This window comes from Vicugna pacos, chromosome 36 (assembly GCF_048564905.1).
Source record: "Vicugna pacos chromosome 36, VicPac4, whole genome shotgun sequence".
Taxonomy (NCBI): Eukaryota; Metazoa; Chordata; class Mammalia; order Artiodactyla; family Camelidae; genus Vicugna; species Vicugna pacos.
This window is the reverse complement of record NC_133022.1, coordinates 4,272,821-4,285,062: the sequence shown is the minus strand read 5'-3', so window position 1 is coordinate 4,285,062 and position 12,242 is coordinate 4,272,821. Positions and strand designations below refer to the sequence as shown.

At 45.7% G+C, this 12,242-nt stretch overlaps 1 protein-coding gene across 1 annotated transcript in view; it reads right to left on the bottom strand.

Annotated features, from left to right (window-relative positions):
- Positions 1–12,039, bottom strand: part of LOC140691655 (small ribosomal subunit protein uS3m-like) — a 33,732-nt gene extending 21,693 nt beyond the window's left edge. Inside the window, exons 1-2 of the mRNA XM_072955520.1 lie at positions 12,003–12,039; positions 11,085–11,140 (exon numbers count right to left, since the gene is read on the bottom strand). Coding sequence (XP_072811621.1) covers positions 11,085–11,140; positions 12,003–12,039 — 93 coding nt within the window. The remainder of the gene's footprint in view (positions 1–11,084; positions 11,141–12,002) is intronic.
- Between the last annotated feature and the right edge of the window lie 203 nt (positions 12,040–12,242).

Genomic DNA, 12,242 nt, shown 5'->3' with positions numbered 1-12,242 from the left:
TATGACTGAAAAATTGTGCTCTACACTGGAATTTGACACAACATTGAAAAATAACTGTAACTCAATAATAAAAATGTTAAAAAGAATTTTTTTTTTTGCATAAAGGAGAAGTTTGGGGGAAAGCTTCTTTTTTATTTTACTTTTTTGGTGGGGGGAGTTTTTAACACCCCTACTTAGTTCCACCCCCTCACAGAATTTAACGGGGCTATATTCTGTGTGTGTGTGTGTGTGTGTAAAACACATACTTTATTTTTTTACTGAAGTACAGTCAGTTTACAATGCTGTGTCAATTTCTGGTGCACAGCACAGGGCTTCAGTCATACATGAACATACATATAATTCTTTTCATACTTTTTTCATTGAATATAGTTCCCCGTGCTGTACAGTAGAAACTTGTTGATCTATTTTATATGTAGTAGTTAGTATCTGCAAATCTCAGATTCCCAAGTTATCCTGTTATTTCTCCTCCTGCACCGCGTATGACGAGGAGTCAGGGCAGGCTGATGGAATCCGCATCAGTGAACAATCTTTGTTAAGAGGCCCGCTTTCAAAGGGAGGGAAAGATGAGCCTGGGGAAATGGGCTGTTTACCTACAACACAGACCCTGAGACAAAGTTACTAGGTTTGGCTGCATGTGCCAATTCATTTGCTGCAAGACGAATAAAATTTTGATTATAAACCTAGGCCAAAATATTTTGGTTTTTCTTTAAATATTTCCTTTACCAAAACCAATAAGACAAACTGGGGGTCAGAAGTAAATATGGCCCTCAAGCCTGCCGGGTGCCCCCATTCCGTGTCTTCAACCCCAGCCCCACCCCCCACACACCATGCCTACTTGTCACGCATCACCATGTAAGAAGGCCCCCCTACTTTTGATTCCACTGTGTTCCCTCTCCTCCATCCTCAACACACACCCCGTATACACATGTACGCGTGCACACACACGTTCACTCACTCTCCTCCTGTGGCATCACAGTCAGCCATCATTTCCGTCCTCACAGCAGGACGGCTCCCAGGTCTGCCCTGTTCAGTCTCACGGGTGGCGCACTGCACAAATCAGTGGGTGCCACTGAGAAAGACTGCACGTCCTGGTTGCAGCTTAGCAATGTACCCTGTTCCAAATTTGCAATCTTGGATCTCTTTCCCTCCCACCCTTTGTGATTTCCAAATTGTGAAAGCTTATCCGGGGCTGTGATCCCCGACAAAGAGGAGAGGCAGAGAGAACTTGCCACTCACAGGCCCTCCCTTCCTCACCTGCTTACTGCTGACGAGACAGGCTCTGAAACTTGTACAATGATCAGTTAATTCTCCTACGATAAAACACACTTAAAAATGTGTGATGTCTGCTCCCTCACTCCTGGACAGAGCAGCTGGTTCGGGCAAGGGCGTGGAGCCAGACAGCCGAGGGGCAGCACGGCCACACCACCACGCACTCCCTAAGGAATGGACAGGTGCCAATGGGCGCCATCAACTAAGCTAAGGTGGGGCGGAATTTCAGGGCCACTTGTGGATTGCCAGTAAGGAAGTGACAGGCTGGATTAGGGTTTCAAACGATCATACAGGCAGAAGGAGGAGGGTCCTCCACAGGGAGAAGGGCCTGGACTGCGGCAGGCAAGCCAGATGGAGGCCTGAGAGAGGTGAGTTCTGGGACCTGGGAGGAGGGCGAGTCGCAGGACTGGGGACGGCAGAGACCGCACGGAGGGTGGGGCTGGAATGGTCCAGGTCTCCGGGGCAGCGCGCGGGGTGCGTGGCAGGGCCCGCCGACTGAGATAAAAATCCACGGATGGGCTCTCTTTCGGAAACAGGACCTGAGAGATTCCTATTACATCACGGGATCCCCAGGGGCCGGCACTCAGCAGGGCACTCAGGCTAGAAGCATAGATTTGGGAGACAGCATAAGTACCGTGATGGAAGATTTAGAGGAGGCTGAGATCCCTAAGGATCGTTCAGAGAATCAGAAGAGGAAGAGGTCCTCAACCAAGCCTGGAGGACGTCAGCAGCCAAGGTGCACGTGAGAGGTGCGGGAAGGGGGCGCAGGAGGAAGAACCACGGGGCCGGGAAACTCTGCCGTGCGCCGGGAAGGGAAGGAGCAGGCGGGAAGGAGCAGGCGATGTCACCTTCACCAACACGTGCTGTTTCCACGCTAAACCACTACAGTAAAACATGCTTGGAAGACAAAGACAAACCCATCGGGAACAAGTTTCACAGAGAAATATATATACATGTATTTTAAGCTGAAGTATAGTCAGTTACAATGTGTCAACTTTCACGTTTCAGTCATACACATACATACGTATATTTGTTTTTATATTCTTTTTCGCTAAAGGTTACAAGATATTGAATATAGTTTCCTGTGCTGAAGAAACTTGTTGTTTACCTATTTTTATGTATAACAGTTAATATTTGCAAATCTTGAACTCCCAATTTATCCCTTCCCACCCCCTTTTCCCCTGGGGTAACCATAAGATTGTTTACTATGTCTGCAAGTCTGTTTCTGTTTCGTAGATGAGTTCATTAGTGTCTTCTTTTTTTCTTTCTTTAGATTCCATATATACGTGATCTCATATGGTATTTTTCTTTCTCTTTCTGGCTTACTTCACTTAGAGTGACATTCTCCAGGTCCATCCATGTTGCTGCAAATGTGATTGTATTCTTTTTTATGGCTGAATAATATTCCATTGTATAAATACACCACAGCTTCTTTATCCAGTCCTCTGTTGATGGACACTTAGGTTGCTTCCAAATCTTGGCTATTGGAGAAATACACTTTTTAAAGGTCTTTAAAAAAATTTTTTTTTCAATTATCAGCCTGCCTGCAGACTTCAGAGAAGTAGTTGAAAGAAAGCGGCAAACCATGGGTCAGAACGGAAGGCGGGGACCCGTGTCGGCACACACCCCACCAGGCACACGGCTGCTCCCTCCCCCTCCCCCATCAGACACCAGCCCACGAAGCATAACAGGGCTTCACGGATGCCGACTTGCAACAGTCTTCAAGCTTCAGTGCCTCAGTTTCCGCACATGTCAAAACTAAACAGAAAACCCCCATCTCCTTTTACTGCACGTGTGACCTGTAACAAATCACCTAACTTCTCAGCCGCAGCGGAGTGACCGTGTGACAGGGTTACCGTGGGGACACAGGTAAGGCACGCAGCACATTGTGGTTTGGCCCGTTGTCCTGGGTGGCCTTGTCCCTAAATGTCCCCCTGTCAAAAGCTCTTTAGCCCCGGGCTCCCCTCCTACTCCCCGGCCCCAGGCCCCCTTATTAAGCACAGCGGCGGCCAGTTTCTTTCACAGGAGCTGTATGCCTTTGGCTGCGAGCATGATGCTTTATGATGAATTTTAAAAAGAGACCAAATTTCACTCACATAATTTCTACGTAGAGAGGCCTTTCAAGGACTATAATCCTACTGATTTAAAGACGGCTTGCACTAGAATTCCTTCAGTGAGTGCAAGTAAAACAGAGTCCACAAATATAACATAACAAATAAGGCCAAACTGTCTACGAACCAACACCCACTTGTTTTCTTTTACACGTATTATAAGATGTTTGCCAACAGATTCTCCTAATAGCTCGTGCTTGGCGATGGCCCAGTGGGGACGTCTGCCCAGGGCCTCCCACCCCGCCTGTGCAGGCACCACGCGCTCACAGTTACGAGGCAGAAGGCCACCGCCTTGCCTGCCACCTGCGCAGCCGAGCTGGTGACATGGGGGTCTGGGGGAGGGGGGCGCTGGCAGGGCTGCCCCGCAGAAGATGTGACACAGAGGCCACAGAGACAACCCAGTGGGGCACATTAGTTCCTGAGCTGCCTTCCTGAACTTAAGCTGGTTTATCCGTTTCTGGATTCCATGAGCTGGACTCCCCATCTTCCTCATTTCCACATCCTATTTACAATAAAGTCGCACCACTTAGGGTAACACGGCTGAGTTTCTCAGACTCTTAAGAACCAGAAAGCCCTTAATGTGAACCATCCAGCAGGACCTCCTTCCAGGCCAGGCCAGGCAAGACCCCCAGAGAAGAAAATATTATTATTATTATTATATAAATATATACATTTGGGGCAGGGGGACCACAGTATTTAAGGACACAGACTCTGAAATCAGTCTGATGAGGTTAGCATCCTGGCTCTAGCTGGAAAGTCTGGGGCAAGCTTCTCCATCTCCTGTGCCTCAGTTGGTTCATCTGCAAAATGGACACAACACAGCACTACGCTCAGAGAAGGGTGCTAGAGATGAAACGCCACGTGTCTAAAGCAGTGTTTGGCAGGATATCCGCGTGATGTAGAGTAAGAGGTCCCCAGCTCATGCCCCCCACCCCAAGAACAAACTGGCATCCATCCACAGGCAACAGTATCTTCGTGGGAGCTTTTCGATTCAGGCAGGAAGCTGCAAAACCCTAGTGAAGCCCGAGATCAAGACCTGGAGAAGGCAGGCTGGCTGACGGCAGCCCTGGCTACAGGCCCAACGCAGCTCTGTCCCCCGTGGACTTGGCTCTGGCCCAGCCTGGCCATGGTCCTGCACAGAGCCAAGCTGCCAAGGGGCCAGGGGGGCCCCACGTGCCCACGTCCCTGGTAACGGGACCTCCAACACAGACCCTGAAGTGGCACTGTGACCAGGCTGCAGCCCTGCCCAACCACAGGCTTGGAGGCAGCCCCGTCGCCCAGGGGACAGACAGTAATGGGCCTGCCCACGGTGGACACAACTGTAGATCTGACAGCAGCCATGTGACCAGGCTCCAGCCCGCTCAAATTCAGGTGCAAAGGCAACGCCACCAGTCTTGGTTCCCCCTAAAATCAGCCTGTTAAGACAGGAGGAGGGGTTTACCCCTTCAAATGCACAGACAGCAATGCCAGGCTTCGTGGACCACAATGAGTCAGGCAACCATGAGCCACCACAGAAACCAACCACAAAGAACTGGAAATCAATGACTCCGCCCTACGACGAACTCAAAATAATTGTCTTAAGGGAGCTCTGCAAACTGCAAGAGAACACAGACACGTAATCCAACAAAATCAGGATAATGCTACGTGAATGAGATGAGAATTCCAACCAAAAGAAATCTCACACACACACACACACACACACACACACACACAAGATGCAAACAGAAACGCTGGAGCTGAGGAACACAATGAAGAAAATGAAAAATCCAGTAGATTCCTTCAACGCTCTGCGATCAAGCAGAAGGAAGAATCTATGAACTCAAAGACGGGTCATCTGAAATTATCCAGGGAGAGTGAAAAGGCGAAAATGAGGAAGAGTGAAAAAAAGCCTATGGGATGTATGAGACGCCATCAAGCAAACCAAAAGATGTACCACGGGACTCTGAGAAGGAGGGAAGAGAGAAAAGGGCAGGGAGTTCATTAGTTAAATTATCCACAGTCAAATGCAAGGCGGAAGTTTTAAAAGCAGCGAGAGAAAAAAGATTTACAGTTAGAGGAACCCCTAAAAGGCTGTAAGTGGATTTCTATGAGTGTATAAAACTTACAAGCCAGGAGATACTGGGATAATTCAAAGATATATTCAAAGTGATGAGAGAAAAAGATGACCAATGAAGAATTCTACACGCAGCAAAGCTGCTCTTGCCGAAATGATGACGAGATAAAGACTTTCTCAGATAAACAAAACCTGAGGGACTGACTCATCACCACTAGACCTGTCTTCCGAGACATGCGAAAGGGAATTCTTCCAGTTGAAATGAAAGGAGGCTATTGATTGAGGAACACGAAGACATGATGGAAGCATCAAACTCACCAGTAGACACATAATCAAATTCAAAATACTCTAATACAGCAGGGCTGATGGGAAAATTACTTTCAACTCGAGTATGCGAGTTAGACACAAAAATATTACAAACAGCTATGGCCGCGATGATTTGTTAGTGGACAGACAAATACAAAAAGAAGTTTGACATCCGTAGCATACAATGTGCTGTGGGGACTTCTTGTGTGCTGCTGACGGTAAGCGACTGGCTTAAATTAGACTGTTAGAACTGTAAGCTGTTTTATATAAACCTCATGGTAATCACCAAGCTAAGGCCTACAGCATAGGAACGAAAGCTTAAGAGAACTGACTCAAAGGAAATACTGCAAATAATGATCGAATCCCAAAGCAAGAAAGCAAGCAGGCAGGAAAGGAGCAAAGAAACTATAAAAAAAAAAGTCAGAAAATAATAAACAAAATTGCAAGAGCAAGTTCTTACCTGTTAATAATTAATAATTTAAATTTAGATTAAATTCTTCAATCAAAAAAAAAGAGTGGCTGGATGAATGGAAAAAGAAGATCCAGCTGTATGCTGCACATGAGAGACTCGAGCTTCAAAAGCACACAGAGGCTCAAAGAGATGGCAAAAGATAGTCCATGCAAACAGCAACCAAAAGAGAATGAGGTGTCTATAAGCTTAACAACACAGGCTTGAACTTCACGAGTCCACTTACATACTACACTGGTGTTGCTTTCATTTCTTTCTTTTTGAAAATTTTTTTTATTGAGTTCTAGTCAGTTTACAATGTTGTGTCAAATCCCAGTGTAGAGCACAAGTTTTCAGTTATACGTGAACATACATATATTCATTGTCACATTCTTTTTCGCTGTGAGCTAACACAAGATCTTGTATATATTTCCCTGTGCTCTACAGGATAATCTTGTTCATCTATTCTGCATATGCCTGTCAGTATCTACAAATTTTGAACTCCCAGTCTGTCCCTTCCCACCCCTTCCCCCCTGGCAACCACAAGTTGGTGTTCTATGTCTATGAGTCTGTTTCAGTTTTGTATTTATGTTCATTTGTCTTTTTCTTTTTTCTTTCTCCCTTTTTTTTTTAACTGGTATTGTTTTCAATACATACATACTAAATAAGGACTACACGAGTCACGGTTGAATTCATGGATGTGGAATCGCGAATACAGAGAGCTCACTGTAAAGTTACATGTGGATTTTTAACTGCGTGGGCAGTTGGCACCCTATCCACCAAAATGTTCAAGGCTCCATTGTTCTTATATCAGACAAAATTGACCTTAAGTCAAAACTGTCAAAAGAGGCCAAAAAGGTCATTATATAATGATAAAAGGTCAATTCAACAGGAAGCTATGACAGTTATAAATATTCACCCAACATCAAAGTATCTAAATATATAAAGTAAATATTGACAGGTCTGAAAGGAATTATAGACAGCAGTACAGTAATACTAGGAGAGTTCAAGATCCCACTTTCAAATGGATCAATCACCCAGGGAGAATGTCAGGAAGGAAGCAGCCAAAGTACACTGCACAGCAAATGGACCTAAAGGACATATCCAGAACTTTCCACCAACAGTAGAAGAACATACATACTTCTCAAGTGCATACAGAACATCCTGCAACATAGATCACGTGTTAGTTCACAAAAAAAATTCCAAACAGATCAAAGCATTCCAAGTTTAAAGCCTTAAATTTTAAGAGCTAAAACTATAAAACTCCCAAAGAAAACATAGGGGGAAAGCTCCTTAACATAGGTCTTACCCATATTATTATTTTTTTAATATGACACCAAACACACAGGCAACAAAAGCACAAATTAACAGGTGTGACCACATCTAACTAAATGACGTCTGCACAGCAAAGGGAACAGTCAACAAGGGGAAAAGGCAGCCTACAAAGTGGTAGGACATATTTGTAAACCGTACATCTGGCAAGGGGTTCACATGTAAAATAGACAAGGAACTTAAACCATTCAACAACAAAAACAACAAGAAAAATTTGGCAAAGTACCTGAATACACATTTTCCTGAAGAAGGCATACAATGGCCAACAGGCACAGGGAAAGGTACCCAGCATCACGAATTATCAGGGAAATGTAAATTGAAACCACGATGAGGTTATCACCTCATACCTGTCAGAATGGGCATCACCAGAAACACACGAGAACAAGGGTCAGCAAGGACGTGGAGCAGAGGGAACCATCAATGAGAAATGTAAATTGGTGCAGCCGCTATGGAAAACAGTGTGGAGATTCCTCAACAAATGAAGAACAGAGCAAACACAAGGTCCAACGGTCCCATTTTGGGGTACAAATCCAGAGGAAATAAAATCACTATCTTGAAGAGATATCTGAAGCCTCATGTTCACTGTAGCATTTTCCATAATAGCTAAGATCACAAAACAATGTAAGTGTCTGTCAGTGGATGAATGGATAAAGAAAACGTGATGTAGTGGGGGTGGGTACAGCTCAAGTGGGAGAGCACCTGCCTAGCAGGCGTGAGGTCCTGGGTTCAATCCCCAGTACCTCCTCTGAAAATAAATAAATAAACCTAATTACCTCCCCCCAACGCAAAAAAAAAATTATAAAAAAAAAAGAAAATGTGATGTATATACATATATATATATACACACACACTATATTTACTTATTTAAATAAAAGTTACATAAATAAACATGTGTTTAAATACAAGTCATTATTTATATATAAACATAAATATATTTATTTAAAATATATAATATTATATTTATAGTGGAATATTACTCAGCCATAAAAAAGCATATTCTGCCACTGGACAACACAGATGACCCTGGAGGACATTACGTTCAATGAAATAGGGCAGATTCACAAAGACAAAAACTACACAATCTTACGTATACATGGAATCTAAAAAAGTCAACCTCGTAAAGAGGGTAGAATGATGTCTGCCAAAGAGCTGAGTGGATGGGGAAATGGGGAGGTGTTGGTTAAAGGGTACAAGAGTTCAGTTATATAAATCAATAAAAAATGGTAAAAAAAAAGAGTTCAGTTATGTAGGAGGAGTAAGTTCTGGAGATCTAAAGCACAGCATGGTGACTGCAATTAATAAAACCATTAATTTGCCAAGAGACTTGTATTCAGTACACACGTACAAAAGGTAACTGTATGCGGGGATGTTAATTAGCTTGGCTGTGTCAATCACTTCACAATGTACATATATATCAGACCATCACATTATACACCTTAAATGTACGTAAAATTTTAACTTGTCCACTAGATCTCAGTAAACTCGGAAAAAAGAAAAGAAAATTCGAAAGACCCAAATTTTTTTATTTGGATAGTGTCTGGCACAGAATAAACACGCAGGAAGTGCCAGCTACCGCATCACCCCCATCATCTTTTAAGTCAGAAAAAGTAAAGAATGTTGGAGAGTCTGAAAAATACTCCAGTGTAAGATGTTTCAAAAAAAAACAGTTACAAAACCCCACATCTCAGCAAGAAGGTCTCTGTGTGTGTTTACACCTGAATCACTGGGCTGATTTTTGATTCCACAATGCTGATCCCTAAGGACCCATCTAACACCATCCTCGTCCAAAATGTGTTTCTCACCGGGGAAACCTGGGGCTGGGGGAGCCAAGCAGCACCGCTCGGCCGGAACAGAACAAACACATCGATGTCTTAACAGACGCGTGGGAAGCTGGCTTATCTGCATCTCGCACAGAACCAACTACCCCCACCCACGACGCAACCACAAGGACAGAAGCAGCCCCAAGTCGCGGCCGAATGACAAAGCAGAAAGGCCCCGAGGACAGCACAGAGCCGCCGCGTGAACTGACCCTGAGGGGGCCCCAACCACGCGGGACTTCTTACCAGAGGAAGGAATACACGTCCTCAAAGTTTACATCAGTTGAATGGGTTTCCTCCTGGTAACCCAACCGGTAACACAGTCTAACACACAAGAAATAAATGTAAACTCACACAGCAGCCACTATGGAAAACAGTATGGAGATTCCTCAAAAGACTAGGAATAGACTTACCGTATGACCCAGGAATCCCACTCCTGGGCTTGTACCCAGAAGGAAATCTACTTCAGGATGACACCTGCACTCCAATGTTCATAGCAGCACTATTTACAATAGCCAAAACATGGAAACAACCTAAATGTCCATCAACAGGTGACTGGATAAAGAAGATGTGGTGTATTTATACAATGGAATACTACTCAGCCATAAAAACCGACAACATAATGCCATTTGCAGCAACATGGATGCTCCTGGAGAACATCATTCTAAGTGAAGTAAGCCAAAAAGTAAAAGAAAAATACCATATGAGATCGCTCATATGTGGAATCTAAAAAACAAAAACAAACAAACAAAAACAAAGCATAAATACAGGACAGAAATAGACTCATGGACAGAGAATACAGACTTGTGGTTACCAGGGGGGTAGAGGGTGGGAAGCGATAGACTGGGATTTCAAAATTGTAGAATAGATAAACAGGATTACACTGTATAGCACAGGGAAATATACACAAAATGATATGATAAATCACAGAGAAAAAAATGTGACAATGAGTGTATATGTCCATGAATGACTGAAACATTGTGCTGAAGACTGGAATTTGACACAACACTGTAAAATGATTATAAATCAATAAAAAATGTTAAAAAAAACAAAACAAACAAAAAAAAACGTACACTCACACAAATGACGTGAATGTTTCACACCCACTGACTTGTGTACATGCTCACAATTGCACGGAAGATCGACACTGGGTTCAACAGCGGGTGGACCCTGCCCCCCTGGATGCTGTGACGCCAACTCCAGCCATCTGTGCTCGGGCTCCCAAGAGCCACGATCAGAGCCTGGGACACGGGCAGCGAGACCGCGCCGTGGGCTGTGCCACCCCCACCGCCCACGCTCACCCACCTATCCCCCCGCGCGCTCCCCCCAGCCTCCCTGTGGACACAGACCCCACGGGGTAAGGACTTCAGACTGCGGCCTGAAACATGGGATGCTCAAGGGCTGCCACCAGACCCCGCATCACTGATGGCGCTGGGTGTCAAAGAGCGAGCCATGTTAGTGCCCTGAGACCTTTTCCGCAATAATGTGGACTTGCTGAAAAACAAGAGAACGTCAAGGGGAGGTCGGGGTTCAAGGTCAGCGAGGAGTAGCTTCACTGGAAAGCCTTCTAGTACTTCAGGTTTCCTTCCGAAGGCTTAACTGCATTACTGATGTTTGTGCTCCAAGTACACAGACACCTTAGGTCAGGAGGACGTTAGGTGTAAGGTGGACAGTCAAGGCGGTCCTTCATCCAGGAGGAAGCCTCCAGGAACAGCCCCTGGCCAGCTGTCCCAGGGACCACACCTCACACCCGGCTCAGCTGACCGAAGCCCGGGGGTCATGAGCTCAAACAGCAGCTCCTTGCCTGCGAGGAAGTGGTCGAAACACCAATGGCACCAAATAACCCGGAGCCAGCTCCGTCGTGCCAGAAACCTCTTCCTTGTCCGCAATACTGAAGGAACTTAGAAAAGTTAGAAGGAAACCCTCACCTTCCACTGACGTGACTGCCGCCAAGAACCCAGAGCACGAGACAGACCGAAACTTAACTCAGCAAATCCTTAATGAGGCTTTGAACTGCTCAGGTCAGTGACCAAAGAGCCGCCTCATTATTTGCCAATGAACTGCAGAAATATGCCACTAACAGTGGCTCAGGTGCAGTACATATTTTAAGAAATAATTTTTTTTCAACCCTGTGGTGAGCAGAATTCTCTTCTGCCCCTCAGAGATGTCCCCGGTCCACCCTCGGAAGCTTCCCCGGCAGAAGGGCTTTGCAGGTGGGATCAGCCAAGGATCCTGAGCTGGGAAGATGCCCCGGCTAATGCAGGTGGGCCCAGTGTCACCCCGACAACCGTTGTACTTGACAGAAGGAGGCACAAGGGTGAGGGAGACTGGAAGACACCACGCTGCTGGCTTTGAAGATGGAAGAAGGGGGCACCAGCCAAGGACTGGGGACAAGTCTCTAGAAGCTTTGAAAGATGAGGAAACAGATTCTCCACTAGAAAGAGTGCAGCCGTGCAGCCCTGCTGACACCCTGGTTTTAGCAAGACTCTTGTAAGACTTCTGACCCGCAGAACTGTAAGACTAAAACCTGCGTTGTTTCAGGCCATCGGTGTACGGTAATTTGTCACGGCAGCCATGGGAAACTAACACAGAGCTCACAGCACAGTATCTCCACCCTCACCCTCTCCCGAAGGCTCCCGTCTGGTGGATCTGCCACACAGACTCACCTGGCTCCCAAGGGACCTCCACTTTTTTCTTTGCCATCATGCAGTCCTCACTTCCCAAGCCATCAACCCACTTCTAGCCTCACATACTCCAGCAATGACCCTCAGTGACCCTCAGGTGGTTGTCAGCCACCTGAACACTAACCCCTTAGAACTCCTACTCCAGGCACGCCGCCAGGCCCACAGCACTAAACCCAGCTCTGGTGCCACCTTCCCATTCGTCTGTCCCCATGCCACTGGGGG